Raw genomic sequence first — 25,182 nt, forward strand, 5'->3', positions numbered from 1 at the left:
CGTTTCTCGCTCATTCATCTCTGTCCTCCTCTGGTGACTCGCTGTGCTTTGGAGCCCCTTGCAACATGTTGAAGCACTTAGTCCAAAGTGCAGACAGAGTGGGGGGTGGATTTGCTTTGTGTCACCTCAGTTGGGCAACTGACTCATGTGAACATTTGGGCTGCAGAATCGAGGGGAGGGAAGCAAAGCATTTATCAAAACAAACGGGCCGTTCTGGGAAAATACCCCATCGTCTGATATGTTTGTGTTTGTGCCTATGTATGCGTACGCATTCACGGCCCCCCAATGTCACAATTAATACAGATACTTGTTAGAATCTCCAGATTCACCAAATAATGGTTAAACTCTCTCTTGGGGTGTCGAATAACACTGTTTTGTCAAAGCTGTTTGTCCTTTTAGTGTTGGTGATGTAACACACCAGGTTGTAGCAACATAGAGACAGTGCTCACTCCCAACCCATCACATCTGGATGCTCATAAAGGTTGTCATGTTAAAACAAACTGGGTAAGCATAATTTTTTAAGGACGCTGCAGAGGCGTATCTTTGCTTTCAAAGGGGACTTTTTCCCTTTGTGTATAATATTGCTGCAGCTGGTATATTCAAGCTCAAAGGATGCAAGCCACTTCTGGCAGAACGTTGGTATTTGATGCTGTGGGATGTTGAAATGCCAGATAATAACTGTAACTGTAAGGTTTGATTTCCCAAGAATTTAGGAGGTTTTAACGTTGGACCAGAGTTAAGTAACCTCCCCACAGATGCTTTAATGTCATTTATCACCAGTTGATCTAGTGAAAGCCTTCCACGGTGATAAAAATGCAATTTCCCGGTTAAATGCTCTGGTACGGGGACGTGGAAGCTGCTATTAGGGGAACCAGGATCTCTGAAAGTGAAGCTTTCTGTTGTGTTCAGTTTTTCTACCCTCGATCTTATTTAGTCCTACTTTTTATTTTTCTTAAATGTGTATTTTTATGAACCTGTTGTTTTTAATTCTACTGGTGTGTAGTATTTGTGCATCAGCAGAAGGTGTAGTAATGGGAAAATGGAGCAAAAGGTCATGCTTAGCCCTGACTATTGACATATCTGTTTTGGTGGCTCAGTGGTTAGCTGTCGCCTTATAGATGGCCGCCAACCCTGAGCCTGATCCTGCTGGAGGTTTCTTCCTGTTAAAAGGGAGTTTTTCCTTCCCACTGTCAGCAAAGTGCTTGCTCATAGGCAGTCGTTTGATTGCTGGGATTTCTTTGTATTATTGTGGGGTCTTACCTTACAATGTAAAGCACCTTGAGGTGACTGTTGTTGTGATTTGGCGCTGTATAAATAAAACTTAATCGAACAGAGTAGAAAGAAGGTCCTCTGTCTGGAGTTTCCATCTGTTTCCTGTACCATCATGGCCCAGGATACTTTTGCATAAAGATTTTCTAAAAAAAATCATAAACAGACAAGCACAATCTCAACCTGAGTCTCCTGTTTAGAAACCTTTTAGACTATTATATGAAACATGAGAAAAGGTTTCACATTTCTAACAGAGTGTCAGTTCTTCACTCAGCGACAGTCGGCTGTTAGGAGAGCAGAGCAGACTAATGCTCATACAGGAAGGTCAGTGGTGCTCTTGACACTGATGGTTAGCCAGCCAATCTGATATAATGGATGATGACGGATAACAGCCCCTTCCTGTGTACATGTGACCCAAACATCACAGGAGAGTGAATAAGTCCACGTGCCCTCTGACCCCCCTCCTCAAGCTGGTCTGAGTGGGGGGGGCGAGGCGGGCCAGGCTTAGTGGAGCCAAACACAGCCGGTCACTTTCAGCCACACTTCCTCTGCTTTGCTCTATGAAGGTGCCATGTGAAGCTGTTCTCACATGGCGCTACACAGCTTCATATAAGAGACTTCCCCCTCCTTCCCTTCCTAAGGTATAATACACACTCTGCAGCAGTGATCAGATCTTTGTCTTTCAGAGTGTTTATTTTCTAAAGGGATGAAAACTATTTCAAACTCTAACTGCCTGTTAGACAGTATAACATCATAGGACTGGAGACAGCTGGCTCGAGCACGCGTTTACGGTCTCATTTGAGCAGTAAGAAGATCTGCCGTGTCGAGGTGAAGGTCGTCGGAGTTTTCTGTTAGTATCATTACCTCAGCTACTCCACAGATTGAAGCCTGATTGGCTGATTCTGAATTTTCAGGATTGTTTTCTTTAAAGATCTACATGCGGTATGTTGAAATTATAGTAAAAGGGGAAGTGATGCAGTCATTCTTTCCTCGGTTTCCACAAATAGTTGTGTTGCTGCTCCTATTACATGTGCTGCGGACAGCGCTGAGGGGAGTGCAAATGATGCCATAACACATCTCTAAATTACATCGAGCATCAATTTTCTTTTAAATAATAAAGAAATAAAGTCCAGATATCACACAACATATATCTCAGTACTGATATGTGTGAGAGGCACATGCTGTCTCTAAATATAAGATATTTGGTTATATAAAAGTGTACAGGAAAATTATGCTCGACTCTTTTGCCGGGGCGATCGTGGCTCAAGAGTTGGGACTTCGCCTTGTAATCGGAAGGTTGCCGGTTCGAGCCCTGGCTTGAACAGTCTCGGTCGTTGTGTACTTGGGCAAGACACTTCACCCGTTGCCTACTGGTGGTGGTCAGAGGGTCCGGTGGCGCTGGTGTCCGGCAGCCTCGCCTCTGTCAGTGCGCCCCAGGGTGGCTGTGGCTACAATGAAGCTTGACATCACCAGTGTGTGAATGTGTGTGTGAATGGGTGGATGACTGGATGTGTAAAGTGCTTTGGGGTCCTTAGGGACTCGTAAAGCACTATACAAATACAGGTCATTTACCATTTTGATTGCTGACTACAGTAAACACTTTACTGATGAGTTTATGACCTCAACCACTAGTTTCAAGTCTTACTCAGTACAACATAATGCTTATTTTGTAAATTATGGTCTCTATTAGAGGAAAATAAGAGGGTAAAGTAGGTAGTGCTTTAGTTAGTGATTGACAAGTTGTTGTGTGTGCAGCATTCTTCTGATTCTCACTGGGATGCATCCCACGGACCTCCCTAACCAGTCTGTGATTCTGCTACAGCTACAATAATTATGATTTACATTTATGCTCTGCTGTAATCTGTAAAATCAAAGGCTCCATTATTTTCCAAATTTCAGAAGATTCAAATTTACCAGCAAGGCTGAGCTGGTTACATGGATGACTGTGAAGCATCATTTTAATAATTCGAACGTCTCTTTAACTGATTTCCTTATTTGGTGTATGAATGTTTTTAACAGCTTGTTGAGAAACATCTTTGTGTGCATGCAAAGAATACTAATAAAGTTTTTCTTTGTGATTGCAGGGCTCAACAAAATCCTCAAAGAGCATGGAGTCACGGCGCAGGCCATCGAGGTAGCTTCCCTTCTTTCTTGTCTCCTGTCCTCCTCATCAGTTTTGAGTTTTCCTACTTTTCCTCCCTTCTCTCCACGTTTCCCATAAAAGGCTTCATTTGGATTATCAGGCTGCGTTTGTTTAATTATTTTAGAAAACGATCTCTCCTGCTTCCAGCAAAAGTGCAGATTTATAATAGGGGGGGGGGTGAAATAAATATCAGGCTTAGCTCTGTGCGTTCTCTGCATCCTGCTTGATAATGTGAGGAATCTGAAAATGAAAAGTTTAGATGTAATGTGATATTGGCCGATTTTTACCAGGGGACACTGTAAAAGCAACATGCCCCGCTGTTGAACTGGACCGCTCGGTGTGTTGTTGGACATAAAGATATCTGGTGTCAGCCTCGGTCCTCAGGGAGTCACACATGTTGTCAGTTGTGTAATTAATGTGTCAGACTTGATGGCACAACACAACTGTGTGCTGTGCGAAGCTTGAATGACAGTTTGGCTCCCTCGCAGCAATTCACCTAGATGATATGAGGTAATAAAAACAGTTCAACATCTGGAACATCAGCATGTTTAACAGCCCATGCAGAGAACGTGTGAGTTCATTTACTGAGAGGATTACACCTGATTTCCATCCATATAAAGGAAAACATTTTTAAGTGCCTAACATCAGAATCATTGACAGTTGTCTGATGTAATCCTCCCGCTAAATTAACTAATCCAGTCAAACTCTGGGTTCAGACAGGTTTGGTACATTCCTATGATCACACTTTTTATTTGCGTGGAGGTTTGTGTTGCTACGCCGTCCTCTAAGCCTACAAATAAGAGTGTTTGGGTAATACTACCTACCTACTTAGTTTAAATAACTAGGTAGTGTAGACAACATGTTTAGTATTATTTTATTTTTTTTATCAAAGCTAAAGAAAACCACAATTCTCACTTGTGGTAAACATAACATATCATAACACATCTACAGTGACAGGTTAATTTGACAGCTGTGGTCATGCAACATTGCAGATATTATTACATAAGTTCTCTGATTCTGAAATGTGGTGCACAGATCTTTCAACTGAAGACTTTTAGACATGCTACTTGCAAAAAAGAAGCACTGAGTTTGTTTTCTTTTGCTCTCATTCGAAGCAAATGTTCAAACTACCTAACTTTAAGATAGTTTGTCTTGATCCATGCTGAATCACCCCGGTAAGGATAAATCCGGTAAGTTGATTCTGTTCATCTGGACGTAGCGTTTTGAGTGGGAGAAATGATTCGTCACTCATCCAAGTGAATTCTTCAGGGACTGACGACGCTACGTCCAGATGAACAGAATCAACTTTTTGGGATTTACGATGGTTTATCGGTATAGGTATACAAATGTAACCATTTTCAGGTGTATTTTTGTCTTCATCACCTTCTAGGGAAGCACTGAAATATTTAACTGGTAAAAAAGATATTTATTACTTTTATCTGTTTACTGTTTGGTGCTGGAAAGGGAATATACAATAAGTCTCTCCTGAAAACAGTTGCCTGTTGCTGGAAAACCAAAACAAGCTAAAATGGGCTTAAATCCCTGGGAGCTTGGCGGTCTTATATTACAATTTGTCATTGTGAACTATTCCTTCTGCATCACGTTTATATAATATTTAACATATAGAGGTGAAAAGCATCTGTAACTAATGCAGAGAAAAAATGAATAGCGCATGGTGTTAAGTCGTTTGCTTAAGAAACTCAAAATATTAATAATAGAAAAGGTCAAATCAGTCTAAGTAGCGAGTTTAACTTGGACGAGCCAATTGACCTTTTGGGTCATGAGAAAATATGTGGTAATATGTTTATACCCATCAGGAAGTATGACAAGTATGATTATAAGCTGAAGTCAAGTAGGGTGCTCCGTATTTTGAATGGAAGAAACCATGGAAATCCCGGTTGTTGACTTTTATTGCAGATATCTTGGGGGATTTTTTTTAACAGTTAAATGTCTAAGGTTTCTGGATTTAGGAAAAAAAAGGTTCAGTGTTTGTCTGAATTGACAAACGAGATCAGTGCAGCACTGAAATTGAGCATGCAGAGATAATGCGTCATTCGTCAAATGCGGTATGCAGAAAAAGAGCAATCACTTAATCTCTTCAGCTGATGAGAAGCAGGTTGGCACTCAGCCGGTCAACACATGCTGGTGAATCTGGAATGGGACCAAACCACAGGTCTACAGTATATTGGCTTTGACTGCACTGAGAGGTGAGAGGCATACACAAGGAGATGCAAGAGAGTGAAAAGGAAATGGTGGGAAAGAGGAGATGCAGGTTTAAAGAAATATTTTCAAAAACTTGATAAGACTTCTGTCTCAGCACAGTAGAGACATGTGCGACATATCAATTTCTTTTATCTGAAGTGATGAATAATTTCCAGTAAGCATGTTTTGAGTGGCTCCAGATGTACAGAAAAGAGCAGGTTACAGTATTTGAACAGTAAAGCTGGAGCGATCCCCTCTCCCAGACATATGAGCAATTTCCTCAGGGGCTACTCACAGCTGACAAATGTGGGAAATATGCTGCAGTCTGGCTCCAGGCACCTCTCCTGCAACCTCTTCAACTCACTCCCCACCTTCACTTCACCCACTTCACTTCTTTATAGCCTCTTTATGGTTGATATTTTTCTGCAAAGGCAAAAGTCGGAAAGAGGTTTGATCAGTTGAGGTCTGTTTATTGCTAGTGAGACGGTGAGTCGCAGAGGACGCCTGTACGGCTCTACATCTCAGCCTGCAAAATGACTTCAGCCCATATAACTAAACCAAATCCAGACATCTGCAAGGAAATTAGAAAAAAATGTAACTTGCGTATATTCACAGCAATATTGCATAAATCTTGCACGTGATGATTCTTCTAATAAAAACCCACAAAACCTGATCAACAATCTTTTTGGCAAATATTTGGCAATACAACAGAATATATCAATTAACAAATTTCAGATCAACTCTGATTGCAATGTGTTGGCGATCTGTTTAATAATTAGATGGCAGTTAATTGCAAACCTTTGCAAATTTGTCTGAGAGTGAATACAGTCAGTCTGTGATTGTTTGCAGACAGATTGCCTCCCACCGCGCAACCTGTGCAATCACATCACAAATGAAAGGGGTCCCCTAGAGTTAAGGGGTGTGGCATATTGTTGGTCACTGCGAGTGCAAAATCACCAGACAACTGTGTTTTTCTCCCATCCACCTTTCTTCTTCTTCAGTTTTTTTTTTTTTGTTAAGGTGTTTTCTTGTATACATTCTTTTTATGTGTCAGTTTTAGATTCATGACATCTGATTGCTAACTTTTAACTAACTTTTAAATTTTAACTAAAACTTTTCTTCTTCTGTCATTTAATGGTCGGGCATTGTACAGCTACAAGCATTTCACCCCCATGTCATACTGTGTATGGTTGTGTGTGTGTGACAAATAAAATTTGAATTTTTATCTGCATGTCATTCACGAACTCCTCTAGGGACTGCAGATGAATATCTGGTACAGTACATTGTACATTGTTCCTGTGTTTCTAATTAGGTGGAGCTTTTTTTTTTTAATTTCCAAGAGAGATTTCAGTAATTATGTGCAAATGGTGGGACACACACACACACACACACACACACACACACACACACACACACACCCCCCTAAACTAAACATTAAAAAGTGTGCTTGCACTTACCTCACAATGCTCGTTGCAACAGCTCTTTGGCACGTAAACAGGGCTACAAGAGTGATATGTAAAAGTGAGTTTGACAGAAAAATGTCACAAATCAATAAAGACAAGAAAATCTTTCAAGTACGTCTTCAGAGCAATATCAGTGAGAAATGTAAAAGTAACAATGAAATATATTTTACATTCTAAAGACTATAAACACACTGTGGGCAGCACATTTGGGGACAAGCCCAAGCACCAGACGTCCATTGGTACCATACAGTATCATACTATCCCAAAATTATTTAGTAAACATTTTAAAAACAGACGCAGCAGAAACAAAGTGCTGTACACAAAAATAATTACAAGGATGCTGTGTCTGAGGTAAATCTGATCAGTCCTGACCTTTAAAAAGAAGGATTTGTAAAGTAAAATTCATCTTTTAGCAAACATTGAAAAGAGGGATTAAAAAAAGACTAAATGTGATTCAAAAGTGAGTAAACCATCCACTAATTAATAACAAATGACATTTAATTTGGTTGAGAGCCACTCCAGCCATGCAGATAACGTTTTTTAAGCATAAAAGCATAAAAGAAGTTGATGCCACGTTTTAAGGATCTTTCTTTCATGTAAGCACGACTCATCTAGTGCTGCATGTTGGTCTTAAATGGACTTTTCTCCAATATTTAGCTGTAAAAGCACATCCTTTTCTGCTAATCTCCTCAGATTACTGAAAAAATAGCTTTTTTGCTCCTTCGCTTTTTAACCAAATCTCTGTATTGTTTAGACATCTGGAAAAGTCAAAGAGCAACACCTGCTCTCATTTTCTCAAGAGCCTGAGAGTAAATTACGGATCAATCAGGGAATTCTGACATCCCTTTCATCTGGGCTTCCTTAATCTCTCCCTTTTAGATCTAATCTGACCAAATGAGGGGGAAAAAAGACTCAGCAGAACAACAACCAAAACACTTTTGCTCATCACTGATCATCAGTTTGCGTGGTCCACATATCCCGCAGCCCCCTGGTGTGTTCATCGGATGCGTCACCTTCTCCTCGCTCGCTTTTCTTTGCAGACAGTCTAAGCGGGGTTCATGCAGCAGGGAGAGCATGAACCCCGCTGAGATTTAGTGATGTCATTGTGGATTTGGTATTTATGTGGTGTATTGCCTTCTCCATATTAGGATATTTGTTCCATGTTGACTTGAAGAAAGAATGTTGTGTTCTGTTTGCAACACTGCGGACATTCAGTTTACAGATGACGTATGAAGCCACATCATTTTTTTGTTGCCTTGGGCTCCAAATATGTGACTCTGAAGATGTGAAGTTAAAGTACAAACTTGAAATTACGTCAGAAGAAGACGTGTCTTGTGACATTTCTCTGTAAGAAATGACTGTGTCCATAATAATGTTATTGCCTAAAACAAACTGGGACTGCTACCATCTTTAGTAAAGCAGCCCTCTCTGCCCATATAACATGAACTGGACAGACGTGTATCCAGTATCTGTATAAATTAAACAAAAACTGCTACCTAATTAAAATTGACCAGCTTTCATCCTTTTGGCAGTCTTCGGTTAAAGCCATTCAGCTGCAGTGTATAAATCACATGTGCTGCATTACTTCGGGGTATTAAAGCTATCTTTTGCAGTCCGGTGACCTGCATTGGTTTTTCTATCAGCTGATACTCAGAATTACTTCTTTTTTCTGCAGGAGTGCGAGTCTGCTGCAGGCCCTGGAGGAGAGCTACGAGCTGGACCTCATCTACATCACAGAGCGGATCATCTCTGTCTCCTTCCCCAGCAATGTGGAGGAGCAGAGCTACGCTGCCAACCTGAGGGAGGTGGCCTCCATGCTGCGATCAAAACACGGGAACAACTACCTGGTAGGGTTTCAGAAAAACCGAATAGTTATAAAAAGTCATTATCAGCTCATTTAGCTAAGGTGTAACCACTTATTCACCTAACAGAGTGGTTATATAACATCTGCATACTTTATATTGCATGTGATACCTGCCTCACTCTTCGTTGTTCAAAGCATCGCTCCTGTTGCTTTTTGTTGGGCCGAAAAGTGGTTGCCTGCATTTAAACTGTTGTAAATGATTTGTTGTCCTATTATCTGCCAAACAGATCTTAATTATATCTCTCATAAAAGTTATTTTGAGCCAGAAAGAACATTCCTGTCAGAAGTTAGAGGCAGTTCTTGGGGAAAAAGTCTCATTGAGGTTAAAAAAAGATGTATTTTTCAAGCAGGATCTGGCCAAGAGGGGAGCAAAAATTACAATAAATAAATAACATAACAGTATAAAGATATTTTAGGTGGCCGAAAAAGTCCTGGATTGATTATATTGGCGGCAGAATAACATAAAGATAGTATCATACACAACCCCCCCCCCATGAAAAACACGTTATTTCTTCACTTACTGGTAAATCCTTTTTACAAAGTTCTAATTACCAATATAAAGCAAAGCTATTAGACATAGAAAACACCCCAAAACTGTGACTTCCTGTATCTGTTAGCAGTGTAGGATATAACCCATGCTGGGCAGCGGGGACACAACCTCAGTCAATGTGTGCATTTAATCTTTTGCTAAACTTAAACAACTCCAACTTGACACTGCTGTTATCTATTAAGAGTCAATCATATCTTTAAAGTAAGTCTTTCTTACTGCATTTGCAAATCCAAACACACATGGGTGAAAGGGAGGAAATGGATACACTTTTAGTCACCAAAACTAGCACAACCAGCCAGTTAATAGAGAAGTTTCCCAGCAACGGCAACAGTTAGTTCATTGACGGCTAACTACATTATTGAGTTACAGGTTGAGTTACAAGAAACTCTGTTCAGGACTGACTCATTCATGATGTGTTGGCTAATTTAACACCATCGCCAGATACTAAAAATGGCTTCGTTCGAGTTTGGGTGATGTTAAAAGCACATGATTTTTATTCACTGAACCACGATGACCCCGCTAAATATAGTCGTCTTTTCTCTGAAGTTTAGTGAAGCATGACTTTGGAATCAAAAACATTAAAGCACAAAGCTAACATTATGTTGCACTGTAACATATAGAAGTAGCTAGCTCTGTCCTGTTTGACAACAATTAGTTTAATCCCATATTTCCTCCATGGTAGTATTGTTAATATGATTTAGACTATAAAGATGCTTTGATGCTTTCTTATTTAGCTTGAAATGTTTTAAAGTCAGCCAGAAATGGAGTTTTCTATCAATTTCTCTCTCTACTTTGTTAGTAATCTATCATAGCTAATAAAACCGGTCAATGAGAGTTGTCATTTCTACTGCAAATGATGAGACAGCTTTTGTCTGAAGTTTTAAATCCCAAATCCCTATACACTTTAATCCTTGTTACTTGACTATGTGCATGTAGCATGCCTCAAAAGCCTGCAAAATTCTTCATGAAGCAAGCCTTGACATTTGGTTGCCATCTTGGTCCCGCCTCTTGACAATATTTTGATAGAAGCCCGAAAATAAAATGGGAAGAGAGCCATAGCATTGATTTCAGTGGTCTTTTGAATTGAATTAATAAGGTGCCACCATTGCAACAAGTCAGCTTATGGAGTTTTTTCTTACTGCTAAATATTCCTTAATCTGTTTTAAACTTTATTATTGCCAAGTGGAAGCGTTTAGGAATCAGCAACTCACACACAAGGCGCATAATGCCTAAAAGCTGCCAATAACTACAGAGCTCCAAACCTCCTCTAGGATGAACATCAGCACAGAAGCTGTGCACCAGGAGCTTCATGGCACGGGTTTCCATGGCCCTGTAGCTGTAATGTGTGGTGTATCATTCCCTCTGGCTCATCCCACAAACACACTGAACAAATATGATTCTAACTCAGATTATAGGCAAATAAAAACATATGTACCCTTACCTTTACTATGATAACCAAAGACCGAGGTGATAATGAGTACATCTCATATCATGAACCCCCATGTTTGGTTCAGTTGCTTACTGGCTTGGCTGTACGAATTCTCTAATATTTTCGTATTCAGGATTCCCAGAGTGCCCTGCCTCTCTCATTTAATATCTTGTGTAATATTTATTTGTACTTTTCTTTAGCTCTTCAACCTCAGTGAGAAGCGCTATGACATCAGCCAACTCAATCCAAAGGTACAACTGCCTGCTTAACATCTCCTCTCTTTGTCTTTGTTACTGTATGACCACCGGTATGAACAGCAACCTTTCTCCTCCTCTCTCAGGTTCTGGACTTTGGCTGGCCCGACCACCACGCTCCAGCCTTGGACAAAATCTGCAGCATCTGTAAGGCCATGGACACGTGGCTGAGTGCGGACAGCCACAATGTTGTGGTTATACACAATAAGGTAAGAGTGAAAAACGAGAAGATGCTGTAAAAACAGTCAATGACTGCAGGCAGTAGAGGGTGCTCTCAGGCTCTTTTCACGACCGCTGCTTACCTCAGAGGCTGCAGCTGTTTGTGCATGTGTGCTTCTAATGATGTTCCATCTGAGTGAAACACTGACACTGAGTGCGTCTCTTTGTGTGCTTGTTGGGGCTGGATGATGGTTAGGAAAACACAAATTAAGGCTGTAAGGCATGCCAGTCATCATGGCTACTTAGGTTTATTTACCCCTTTTACCCTTAACAATACCATAAAAACTAAAGTGACCGATATTTTCCTGTTGTTGCCTAAACTTACTTGGATCACATTATGCGCTTGTGGGAAGCCTCAGTGTGCTGACACACACCATAAAGAGTATATCCAATACAGCTACTAGGCTGCCGTCCCGAATGTAATACCTAATCATTTTCACGTTAACCCCGCTCTGTTCCTGATTGTGTTTTGCAACATAGGAATTAACCATGGGATCCTAAAACATTCCCACAGGGAGGCTACTAACAAGTCGGCTGCTGTAGCAACCGCTGTTGTTTTTTTGGTTTTTTTTCCTGCCAGTCGAGTAACGACAGTTTGGTCACTAAGGAAGCTGACCCTGCTGGTTTCCACAAATCATTTCCACTGGGCTCCACGCTGTTAAAGCTGCCGCGATATTTATAATGTGGAACTCACTCATTCGCCACCACGAGCTTTATTTTAAAGGCGGATAGATGGGCTAAAATGAACGCCGTCTCTGTTGACATAGTATCACATGCCTGGACACATATACACGCTCAAATATGCAGACGTTTTTTACAACCAGACGTGGGCCACTTCACCAGTTTTACACAAAACGGTCCGTTTACTGGTCACGCGGAGGGCTCAGCTTGTGAAAATAGTTGTATAATGTTTTCTGTGGCTCTGGAGAGTCCCAATGTTCTCGACTGGGGCCTGGAGACTTATCCAAGGAATCTACCATGACAGAAATTTTTTTTTGCCGTTTTTGAATCTCTGCATTCCTGACAGCATTTTTTTTTTTTTTTTTTTTAAAGAAGGCCATAGTTTAATGACTTTGTATAACATAATATGATAGATTATTTTACATACAGTGTCATTTGGAGCCTGATTCCAAATAAGAACTTTCTATTGGAAAATTTTGACATTTAATAAGCATAAAGTTGATGTGTTCTGAAGTTACGTATACCTGCATAAAGCAACTTTTAACATTCTGTATCAACTTTTCAATTAGCCTATTTCAAACATAACTGTCTGATTGCAACAGTGCATATATCATACTTTGTATGTGCACACCTTCAGCTTTAATTCAAGGTGTCTAACAAAAGGATTGCACAAGTATTTAGGAATTTCAGACGTTTTAACACACAGTCACACCCAAATTTCCAAAACTACAACAGATTTTCTTTCTTCAAGTACTTCTGGACCTCAGTGTAAGTGGAGCACCCTGTGGTGGAACTGAACTGTAAATAAGGACATGCCCTTCTTGAAATTTAACAAAAATAAAATTACTTTTAAAAAGAGAACAACCCTATCTAACGTGATACTAAATAATGTTGCAGTTCCTGTAAAAATAAGGGTCATTTGGTCCTTATTGTGTAAATTTGATGGCTATCATTAACCTGGGAATGATATCTGTACCTCTTTGCTTCTTTTGAACTTTGAATTAATTTTATGTCTTTTGTTATATTCTACATGACTAAAATAACCATTAAACATATTTGGACATTACACAGTTAGTGCCTGAAATACCTAGAGAAGAAATCCATAACAATATTGTTTTCTGCATGCTTGACCATCATGAGATGAAGATAAAATTAGCTTACTTGTGCTTGACTGATGTCTTTTCAGGGCAATCGAGGCAGAACAGGAGTGGTGGTGGCGGCTTACATGCATTACAGCAACATATCTGCCAGGTAGGTCTCTGATCCCAGCTGCAGCTGGAGCTAAAGTCACATGTCCCGGCCACTTAAAAAGTGGAGCGAAAGTCAGAAAGAGAAGGCGTGAAGATGAAATCTGGCATTTTTGGAAAACAAGGAGGAGGGGGGGTTACATGAGGACAGGCTTAAGAGGAAAAACTCAATAAGCCTGCATTGTTCACAGGTTTGAAGCCCACATCTGAAGTACAGTTAAAGATGTGATGAGGCAGAAGGAGGGGGGTTAGAACATGAGACTGAAGACCACCAGTTTAATTCTGGTAAATCAAAAGAACAGTTCCTGATGTCATAATTATAAAAGTGAGCTAAAGTGAGTTAAGTTCTAAGAGACACCGCATCATGCGACTCAGATTATAAGTGAGCTGCTTTTCGTTTTCTGTGTTGGCTTTGTTTCTTAGATAGGACCACTAACAGAATGACCTCCTCGTAAAGAAACAACCAGATGAGCACAAATCAACGTTGTTTTTAAAATGACACGATTGGTCATAAAAAAAAAATCCCAAAAACGTCGTACTTTCCTGCACAGCTGTCAGGTTCCTTTGTTATTCCATTATCCTGCAGGCTAAGGTAAAGGAGCTTCAAACAGAAAACAACTGTGAAATTGTGATGTGCCAGATGTGCAGGGAAAAGTTGATTTATGGTCAAAGCTTTTGATTGACTCTTTGCATTGAGGTTAAGTAGAACAGCTGTCATTAGTTTCTTGTGGGACGTATAGCATAGTACACTGAAGGAAAAAACAAGAAAAATGTTTTAATGACATTCTTTTATTTGTTGTCTTACTTATTCTAAGATATCCACATTTCCAACAGCTGCACATTGTTCTGATCTCTAACAAATCATGAATAGACCTACTGTGGTTACTTCTGCTTTTCTCTCCTCTAGTTATCAAGCTAATACTCTACAGGGGTCATTTATGTGGCATATTTTCTTTTTTTCTAATTTATTCAAATCATGACTTGTAGGAATTAAAAAAAAAGTTTATTCATAGAAAACTAGTAACTTTCTAAGCTGAACTTTGTGTTGCATTCACTGCTTATTTTGATCTTCTTTTTTTTTTTACTCATGTCTGTTTTTGTTATTTTCAACTTTCTAATTTTTGCAACCTTACAGCTGCCTTTTTTTCCCCTGAGAGCTTTTTGTATCAAAGGAATTCCCAGTTAAATAAAGGAAAAAAAACATTTAAAAAAAACATTCCAGAAATACTGAAATGGAAATGGACTAGAAAATGTTCTCTAACAAAACTTTATTTCAAAATGCAGTGCCGACCAGGCTCTGGACAGGTTTGCCATGAAACGCTTCTATGAAGACAAAGTGCTTCCTGTGGGTCAGCCATCTCAGAAAAGGTCAGTCTTCCCTCCAATGTTGTTTCAAGTTTGACCCCTGAGTGAACTCTCTCCCTTGTGTCACTTCACTACATTTTTAAAGCCGCATTAATTGATTTTAATGGCCTCCGGGGGGCAGTAGAAGGAACCGCAAACAAAGTGTGAACTTTCAAGAATCGTTTGCATGCGTAGACTTTGAGATTGAGATTTGTTAAGATTCATTTTCATTTGGAGTCGCATTTCTGCCCTGTTATGAATTTTGGTCAGTCTTATTTGCCACTAATTTTTTAAAGAAAGGCTTTTTAGCTGCTATAAGATCCTCTGTGGTGGATTCATAGTTGTGTTCGTTGGTTGGCAGATAACCAAAATCAAAGATTCATAATTGGCTGAACATGCAGAGTTGGGTGGCAGTTGTCTTTGGATCTGTCTCAGTAAATATAGTTTGTGATTAGTGCCACTTTAAACCATTTGATGCATGAAGTTTTTTGGCTCCTTTGACATGACTGACAAGCTAAAGGTCAAAGTGAAAGCTTGTGTCTTGGATTACATGTTCATCCTTTAGTGGTCAAACACTGGGCACTTTAATCCCCGCTGCTTCTCTCCCTCTGTTCACTCAGGTATGTGGAGTACTTTAGCGGCTTGCTGTCCGGACACATCAAGATCAACAACAAGCCGCTGTTCCTCCATCACGTCATCATGCACGGCATCCCCAACTTTGAGTCCAAGGGAGGCGAGTATCTCTCTCTCTCACTCACACACACACACACACACACACACATATACCACGCATAATTTAGCTTTGAGCCCCTTTCTTAAATGCATTTTTTATGTCCCAGGTTGTCGTCCTTTTCTCAAAATCTACCAGGCCATGCAGCCCATCTACACATCTGGGATCTAGTAAGTCTTAAAAAGCAGTCACACTCAACTGCTTTTACAAGATTCCAGGGATAGCGAGCTCGTAATGGCTCAATAATAAAAACGCTGATTTTCCTTTATTGCCTCTCCTCTTACTCCCCCCTGCCCCCTGATATACACCCACAGCACCCCTCTCTCCAGTTTAGAGTTCTCACTTGGCCCACATTATTGTATTTAGCTAGCCTCCCCAGCTGTAGGTTCTTGTTTCCCCACTTTAGATCCCGTAATCACGTCTAATGTTATTGGTGACTGGAGAACCAATGAAAGAGGCAGACAGGCATCTGTGTGGACGCCTGCAGGGTTTTCATGCCACAGGACCCTGTTGGTTCCCAGGGCCAGACAGGAAAGAAAGGATTCTGTGGCTCTCTGTTGTTGTTTTTGGAAAGAGGGGAGGTTAGGAAAAAGGCAGGGAGAGGAAAGGCAGGAATGTGTGCCTGCCTCACCTGAGAGGTGAGGCAGGCACACATTCTGCATTTACACCTTGTTTGGAAATATTATTATTTAGGACTTTCAACTTTGATTCAAAGGTTGAGCAAAAGTATTGAATTAAGGTTGTTTAGGAATAACAACCATAACATTACCTTGTAAAACGACAGCAACTATGATTAATCAATATATATATTCTGACTCAATGATCTCGTCATCTGAAATGGTCATTGGATCCAATATTTCTTAGTTCAGTTTTAAACTCTTTGGTCTTTTCACTGTTACTGCTCTTCTTATTCAAAAGAACAAAGCCTGGTGATGGTTGCACAATGACGCTACATTTCCTGTGAAACAATCAGTGCAGACACATTTCCATACTCTTTAAAGCTTTGGTGAAATCACATTCCTCTTCACTTTCTCTCACATGCTCCCTTTTGGCACTCTCCTCCCTTTGATCCTTCTTTCCCAACAATACAATCAGACAGGCACTAATACCCCAAAACACCATGGGCTACGCTCTGTGAAGGCCACTGTTAAAGTGGGAAAAAAAGGGTGATTGTTGTTGGCACATGGTTTTATCCAGGGAAGTAGCATCAGAAACAAAAGCTGGTGCAGTGGACTTGCTGTCATGATTTCCACAGCAAGAATGATAAAAGCGGGCCTGTCATGTGACATGTTGTGTTTTTATTTCTCTGCAGTAATGTCCAGGGTGACAGCCAGACCAGCATCTGCATCACCATTGAACCTGGCCTCCTTTTGAAGGGGGACATCCTGGTAAGAACAGCAGAGACATACCCCAGAAGCTAGTGCTGTACAATATAGACTGATAAAAACCCTCAGTAATCTTTCAGCTGTTTGTAAAATTTAAATCATTTGGCTTCCGTGGATTTTAACTGCAAAACAAAGAAACCGAATCTCAACATTTTATCACTGGCTAAGCTCAGTGTGTGAAGCCAGTAACACCGAATGTTTGTTTTACCTCTGCCAGAGGAAAAGGGAAAAATATATGGATACCAAATGATAAGGGTAAAATACATGCAGGATATTCAGATTTTTTTATTGGATAATAATAATGAGGGAATCCTGTGTGTGTTTCCAATTGAACGTTGGCTTAATGCACTGAATGCATGTGCTGCAGCAGTTTATAGTAGCCATTTACAGGTGAAATGGGGCTGTAAAAACTTGGGAAAAGACAGTTGGACTGAGTCCTATACCTCGGTTTATAGGCCCTCATTAGCACACAATATGTTGCTGGAAACTATGACGTGAAAAAGGCCGTGTACTTCCTTTAAAACAGCATTTAAGGATACATGAGGTATCGCTATAACAGGACATAATCATTTCAAACAAAGTCTCATGTGAGACCTATCCCTGCAACTCTCTCAGGGAGATTCAGGGAATTTTTATGAAATCATTCCTGTAAGATCCTCAGTTTAGCAGCACCTGTGAGAGCCTCTGGTTTTCTTTTGCCTATAGAAAAACTCCACACATCAGCAACGTTTCTGCTTCTGCTGTCAATTGAGCCATAATGTTATCTATGGGATGTTCTCGGGGCTCATAATGTCAGCATGAAGAATTAGAAAGTGAGCACTTAGTTTGTACCTGAGGCTGTTTTGGCCTTCAAAGCTGAACTCATATCTCATCCTTTATTTAACACAGACTAATGGATTCTGCTGAATGCACCGTCAGGCTGAGACACTGCTTGCTGATGCTTGTTATTTTTCAAATAACAGGGAAAATTTGAACTGCTGCCTGAGGAGACATTAGCACAGAGTGCTCCTGCATTTTTAACTGTGATGGTTTTGTATATCTAATTGCAGAGAAGAACCTCGCATTGGTTTGTTAATTGTTTTAATGATCTTTTTAAAGTTTGCATTTGGGTTTAAAATGAAACTTTAAACCTAAAAGACCATAACAAGTTAGGCCATTTCAACATTTTGGGAAAATCTTTAGTGGCTTTCTTGGAGAATGGAGAAGATGGAAGCCACTCTTTAATGAGCAGCAGATGGTTACATTAACATAAACTGCATTAGTAAAAAAGTGTCTGCCCTAGTGTAACAAAATCCACCTCTTGGCACTGCTAAAGGTCATTGACATGTACAGTAAATTTTAACAGGACTAATATCACTGCTTCCATCTGAATTAAGAAGGTAAATAACACAGCCAGCTGCACATTTGATTAACTGATCGTCAGCCAATATGACCACTCAGCATGTCTGCACAACACCTCTCATACATTCCTCATACTGTCAGCATGGTGGTGGAGGGGTGATGATTTGGCTTGTTTTGTAACCACAGGACCTGGACACTTTGCAGTGGCAATCTGAGGCCATCTGTCCGGTAGCCAAAAGTTGATTGAAAATGGGTCATGCAACAGGACAATGATCTCAAGCACAGTAGCAAATCTATAACAGAATTGCTGAAAGAGAAAAGAATCATAGGTCTGCAGAGTGTCATGAGGGTACAGGAACAAAACTAAATGTAGAAAAAGTTTGCTAGTCTCTGTGTACAGAGACTTTTCAGTGCAAATATGAGCCTTTTATACACATGAAAGAAGAAATACAGTCATTATGATAAAAAATTTCTTGAGTTTTAATATTGATTATTATATATGGCTTTTTTAACCCTCAGAAAGAACTAAGCTAACCCTCCCTGTTTTTATGCTAGGCTAAGCTAACCATCTCCTGGCACTAGCTGATCCCTTTGCCTCTCTCACTATCAGCAAGAAAGCAAATAAGCCAGTTTCCCAAAATGTCAAACTCTTTGACATTTTGGGAAATAGCAAATTAAAAATAACCTTTTCACAAATGAGGGAAGAACAATTTTGGGATGTTTAAAGCCTCTACCTAAATATGAAAATTGGTCGAGCCCTGAAGGCATGTTAGCATAAAATTAGCAAAATAATATTTTGTAATTAAACTTGACTCAGCAGCGGTAATGGACCACTCAGCAGGACCTTTACGATATCCCAAAAAGCTGCACAAAACCAGAGGATATTTTACTTTTATTCCTCAGTCCTAAACGTTTTGGTTTTATGGTTAACCCCACAGTCAGAAAGTCGAGTCAGTCAGTCCTTTAGCAAAAATCGTTAATTTTAGCTGCAGCTGAATTCTTTTTAATTTCTTTGTCTATATGCAATAATCTGTTTGTCAGTTTTATTATTCTTTACATCCACAGTAAGGAATGATTACAGTTCTTTGGTTTCTTTCAGTGAATGTAAAAATGAGGCCTTGTTTTAAAAAAAAAAAAAAAGGCTGCCAGTCAGGAAACAGCAGGAGGGAGAGAGCCGATTTTCCTCAGTGTGGTTTTAACATTACTCTTAAAGCTGCTGTATTTGGAAAACCAGTTTGGATAATAATGTTTGTGGATGGTCCTTCCATTACAAGGGAAACAGATAAAAAACTAAAATAAAATAAACATAGAGCTACAAAAAAAACAGAGTAAACCTGAGCCAGCAGGGAATCAGGCTGCTGTCTCTTTGCTTGCACTCAGTTAAAATCCTGTGAATTGAATCCTGTGAAACAGTATTTTTATATATTATAAAAATATTATTTTATTATAAATTATTAATAAAGAAGCATTACTTTTGCTTGTTTGGTATGACACCGAGTGGTGATCTGCTAAAAGAGATTTATGCACTTGCAAATTAGCCTTTTTTCTTTTTTAATCGCCCTGCAGCTTAAGTGCTACCACAAACGCTACCGCAGCCCATGCCGAGACGTGATCTTCCGGGTACAATTCCACACCTGCGCTGTTCACGACCTGGGGATTGTCTTTGGGAAAGATGAGCTAGATGACACATTCAAAGGTAAAAGACTTGCAACTCTGAAATACTACTGACAACAGCATTATAATGCTCCTGCAAACAATGAACTTATACCTATTAGTAAGTAAAACCTGAACATCTGAATGGGCGTATAATCTTTAAAAACTGCATGTGTTTTCTAGTGTAACAATATATGCATCTTTAGATATAAAGAGAAAACTCTCTCTATTTATTTTTTTATTTTTTTCTTTGCAGATGATAGATTTCCAGAATATGGAAAAGTGGAGTTTATTTTCTCCTTTGGACCAGAGAAAATACATGGTAAGGATCAATGTGTTGGGTCTTATGGCCATACTAAGCATTTTCCATAACCATACTACACTCTTATACATAATTGGCATGACTGAGAAAATTAGCTCACTCTCATACGCCCCATACAACAGTGACTCCACTGAACTGTAAATGGAACCATCCATCTCTCTTCTAGTGCTTATCTAATTCTGGGTTGCGTTGGGGCTGGTGCCTATTCCACCTGTCAAAGGGTGCAACGTGGGGTACAATTCGGACAGGTTGCCAGACTGTTGTTAGTACAGCTCAGCTCAGCAGAGTTTTACTTATATTGTTTTAATTTACAATAACTGTCACCTTGCCTCAAGATGCAGATCCTTCAGTGTTAGAGAGAAAACTCCAACAACATGATGATCCTTGAGGAACAGTAACTTGGTGACAGTGGGAAGAAAACAAATCCCTGGTAACAGGAAGAAACCTCCAGCAGAAACAGGCTCACCAAAGAGCAACCACCAGACCAGTCCATCTTCCATGTGTAGTTTACGGTTTCAGGTAGAAAAGTGAGACAGGATGATAGCATGCAGCAAAAGAATCCAGCCAGGTTTAAAGAAAATTAAAAAAAAGAAAACGTGTCAGTTTAGCGCAGGGTCTTGAATGTAATCGAATAGGGAAAACAATTATCTCAATATGAATTCTGAATCTCAATTTTTTTTCCTTGATTCTGATAAAAATAGCTTTTCCCTTTTCCGGATGTAAAGACATTCACATTTTCTGCTCTGCCTCTTTGTACTTCTGGTCAAGGTGTGGACCACCTGGAGAACGGGCCGAGTGTCTCAGTCGACTACAACACTCAAGATCCCCTGATCCGCTGGGACTCCTACGAAAACTTCAATCAGAACTGCGAGGACACCACAGAAGGTGAAAATGGTAGGAATGCTTATCCTTCAAACTTTACCGTGTAGAATTCAGGTGTTACAATGCATCAGATCCACTGACTCTTTAAAGATGTGCCATATGATAGTTCTCAGTCTGATTTCATGTGAGATTTATGGAATAATTTTCTTACACAATTTTCTAATTTATTTTTAACTGTGTGGATTATTGAAGTCATGGACTAAATCATGTGCCGAACCCACCATACAGATACAGAGGACACATTCAGATCTTTTCCATTCAGATATTTTGCCCTACAAAACTTTGCCCTACAAATACCAAAAATAACCCCAAAATTGCATTACCAAGTTTTTAGGTTGTAAATGTAAATGTTGGATTGTATTTTGAAAGGAAGGAGAGGCATCGCTACCGCTGAATTCATTTGTGGTGAAATTATCACCACAGAGAAACCGAGGGCCCCTTGGGACCGAACTCAACCGCTTTCCAGAGCACAGTGTGAGACATTCCTTGGTTCAGCCACAGGCATGGACAGAAGCTTCCTTTTGAGGGAGCCGTGGTCACTCTGTGACCAAAGTGCTGCTTTCTATGCCACCCAAAAAAGGAAGCAATGTTACGCCCTTAGAAACAGCACCGTACGTTAGATGGGTTTGTCTCGGATTTAACAAACAACAAAAAACCCTAAGAACGCCAAGTCCTTCAAAGAGAGGAGGAACCATCCAGCTTGTTATCTGTTGGGGTCCCAGTTAAAGCAGAACGATGTGGAGCAACATATGCTTCCATGCATGTGGTGTCTTTTTCAAAGAAGCCCTTGCATACTTCAGCAAGACAATACCAAATCACTTTCTGCATGTTTTAAATAGCAGGGCTCAGCTGTAAGCAATATTATTCCAATGTGGAAGTGTTTAAGAGACATAGCAACTTAACCAGGAAGCGGAAGACCATGTAAAGGTATAGAGTGGAGTCGCCACATGCCGAGGAACATCATCGTGTATAAAAGTCACCAACATTCTGCTGACTCAGAATGTAGGTTAGTAGTTCAAAATCTTCTCTTTCATTAATATCAGCATAAAAACTGTTTCCGGGAGCTTCGTGGCAGCTCCTGTAGGTGTGGTGTGTAACAAAAGCAGGTCCTGGACTGCTGAACAGCCACAATCCAATCTTGAGCAATAATAGCAGAGCATTTGGCTGTTGCAACTACAGCATATGGTCTCCACAGTTCTAAAACTCTAACTTAGTGTGGTTAAAAGAAGAAACATGTTGCTGGAATCAAATTCAAAATTACCATATATATTTAAAAAATCCTAAAAAAAAAAGATCTTTTTTTTTTTAACTAACATTTTATACAACATTCCAGCATTTTTTTTTATTAGCTGCCCAAATAGTTAAAGGTCAGAGGTCAATTGGCTTCCTTCTATCACTGCTCATAAAGTGTCTACCCAACACTTGGCGGCAGCTTGAAATAGGCCCTACTAAAATAGAACAGGTGTAAGTCTCCGCTCACTCTGTTTCAGTGAAGGTGTGTGTGTAAATTATCTGTGTGTCCAGACCAGCCGTCTGTCTCATCTTGCCTTCTGTCATCTGATGATGATACTGTGGTCAAATCTGAATTAGAATTTAATGAGATCACAGACTCGCGCGCATGATATAAGTAAGCATCTGCACATGTGGAACACACACACACCCACACGTTGTTTTTTTAGCCACTCGAGTTTGAAGTAGTCGATAAGACTTCAAAGGTGATCCCTTAATAGCCTTTTGTGCTGTGACTACTCGGCCAGCACCGTCAGACTGATGCACGGTTTCAAATGAGCTCAGTGTGAAAATAGCTTTTAAAGAAAAAAAAATAATTCGCAGACTAGATAGGAAAAAGTGTTTCCAATAAATCAAAGTGTTTCCACTGTTTTTTGGCTTCACACTTGTTGGTGCTGAAAAGGCAATTAACTCCTTTGAAAGAGTGACTTTTAGAGCCGAAGGGAAAAATAGCTCTGGATTTACATCTCCACGAGTCTTAGAAAGAAAAAGAGTTGTTGTTGGGTTTGCACGCTGTCGGGATCACTGCTGGGAAAGCACAAGGCTACTTGCATGAACCCTTAGCTTATTAGGGCACTACATAAAGCTTCAAATTATAGGGCTGATGTTTTGCTGGGATCAACTTTGGGTAAGTGGTGTCTCTGTGGCTGTTAGTTTCCAAAGATTGATGTTGACTTTTATTATGTTTATTGCATTAAAAACAGTTTCAGCTGCTGTGGGTTAGTTTTAGCTCAGGGATTCTTGTCATGCCTGCACCTTGCATCAGCAGAACAAGCAACATCCAAAACAACACTTACACAACTGACTATACACAACTATAACATTACATGCACTCAAAAGCCCGATTTAGACATGAGTAGTATTACCTGTAGACCTCTAATATTTTGTAATAAAGTCAACGGTCATCTGTGGTATTACTCCCATGCAAATTCCTGTGCTAGCCTACAGCACTGTGACTTCAGTTTTTCCTTCTTTCGTTATTTATTCCCTTAGTTATGCAGTGTTATAGAGGTGTGTGGTAAATGAGAGTTTGGACAGGACACAGTTTGTGTTGCTTCATAGCCTAGTAAAAAAAGTATGGTCAGATATTAGAAAGGCAGTCTCTCATCGGATGATGAGTTTGGACAGCATGCATGTCAATAACTAAGGTACATTTTGCCTTCTTTCAGTGGTTCAGCCCATGCAAATCAGCCAGTCAAATTTCAGTCATGGTGGAATAAGTTCTGAGTCTCCTGGTTATATTTCTTGAATTATTCTCATTTACAGCCCCATATTTTATTCCTGGAACCTGCTAAAGTGGCTTTGAATAATTCAAATGCACCCTCAGTTTATCTTTGCTCTACAGCAAGCCATTTAAACTCCTCTCCTTTCCACGACACATTCCTTTGAGCCAGCTTCCTTTCGATTGGCTGCTCCTTGCAAAACAGAAGGTTTTAACAGCAGATGGGTGGAGCTGCTGTGCATGCAGAGCTGTGAAGACCAGATCTATTCTCAGCCATCGCTAAGATCCAAGAAAAAGATGAGAAAAACTTTTAATCTTACACTTTGACCCCTTCATTCAGTTCATCATGAGCTCTCAGCCACAGCTTTGTTTGTGTGAATGTCTCCAGATGTATCCTGGTGTTCACGATTAGGTAAAATATAGTCAGAGAAGTCAAACAGCGCAACCTAAATCAGACTGAGAGACGGTGCATTGCAGGGCATATCAAAAGTGACTTTTTTTAGCTGCATCACAATGATTCATTAACTCATTCATTAGCTGTCTGGCTAACATATCACGAGTATTGTCCAACCCAGGGAGACTTGATACTTTACTTTTTTGATTTTTTCCTCATTGCTTGAATTCTTTGCAAGCTTGTTGCTCTGCAACGGTCTCGTTACTTCAGGAATCTGTGTGAGGAGCCGATGTGCAGCACAGCCTGAACTCTCAGCTTCAGTAACTGGAAAGAGAAGGAGGGAGAGATTACTGATAAGGAGAAAAAGAAATCGTGAGAGATGTATCTAGAGAAAAAATTGCAGAGGCTGAAGAGAGAGATTTTTTTACGAGACAGTTAAAAAAACAGTTTATTAAGTAAAGTGTTGGATGAAAAGTTGTTGGAATAGAGGGATTCCAGTGTGATTAGGGTTTGCCTCAGAAAAACGTTTTGCATATATTCCGCTAGGCTTGTGAGCCGCAGTTCATTCATTTGGTCCAAACTTTGGCCCTTTTAGTATTCACTTTCTCTCTCCCCCCGTGTCCTCTGAGGAGTCGGAGGAGTTAAGGGCAGGACTCTTCAGCTCAACTGTGAAGCTCTTTTGTGCACACATTCACAGGAGGAGGAGTGACAGAGAATGTCAGTGTGGGTTTGTGCACGCTGCTGCTTAGCAGAGAGACTTTCTAAGAGTTACACAGTGAATTTGTGTCCGGTGCTTCTTCAATTTCCCTTCACCGTGACGCCTTTTTTCAAGCGTTGATAGCTGTTGAAGAGTTCAGCCGCGAACCTGTGTGCAGTTTGCTCTTCGGGTGACTCCGGAGTGAAACGTTGTCACTAATTCAGCAGTTTGACGTCTCTCACATGTGAGTAACGTGGAAATTTGAAGGCAATCACAGATTTGATTTTCACAGTTCCTGACGATACTTATTGCCCTCAGGTTATATATTATCCAAACACTTGACCATGTGACCTATTTGTTAATGTTTCTTAGTTCTTCAGCT

General features: G+C 40.1%; 1 protein-coding gene across 20 annotated transcripts in view; it reads left to right on the top strand.

Moving 5' to 3' along the window:
* The window catches only part of tns1b (tensin 1b), a 195,152-nt gene that overhangs the window by 136,027 nt on the left and 33,943 nt on the right, over window positions 1-25,182 (top strand). For 11 of the 20 annotated variants that reach the window (XM_085250706.1, XM_085250705.1, XM_085250714.1 and 8 more), the window contains 12 exons: window positions 3,354-3,403; window positions 8,753-8,924; window positions 11,121-11,171; window positions 11,261-11,383; window positions 13,261-13,325; window positions 14,606-14,689; window positions 15,286-15,398; window positions 15,505-15,565; window positions 16,708-16,783; window positions 19,688-19,817; window positions 20,031-20,094; window positions 20,857-20,990. In XM_085250706.1, coding sequence (XP_085106832.1) covers window positions 3,354-3,403; window positions 8,753-8,924; window positions 11,121-11,171; window positions 11,261-11,383; window positions 13,261-13,325; window positions 14,606-14,689; window positions 15,286-15,398; window positions 15,505-15,565; window positions 16,708-16,783; window positions 19,688-19,817; window positions 20,031-20,094; window positions 20,857-20,990 — 1,123 coding nt within the window. Of the gene's footprint in view, window positions 1-3,353; window positions 3,404-8,752; window positions 8,925-11,120; window positions 11,172-11,260; window positions 11,384-13,260; window positions 13,326-14,605; window positions 14,690-15,285; window positions 15,399-15,504; window positions 15,566-16,707; window positions 16,784-19,687; window positions 19,818-20,030; window positions 20,097-20,856; window positions 20,991-25,182 lie in introns of all 20 variants that reach the window. The other 9 variants (XM_085250708.1, XM_085250707.1, XM_085250725.1 and 6 more) reach the window with 3 other exon arrangements.

This window comes from Mchenga conophoros, linkage group LG16 (assembly GCF_057382185.1).
Source record: "Mchenga conophoros isolate Kocher_MC1m ecotype Shallow Benthic linkage group LG16, M_conophoros_male_GT1.1, whole genome shotgun sequence".
Classification (NCBI taxonomy): Eukaryota; Metazoa; Chordata; class Actinopteri; order Cichliformes; family Cichlidae; genus Mchenga; species Mchenga conophoros.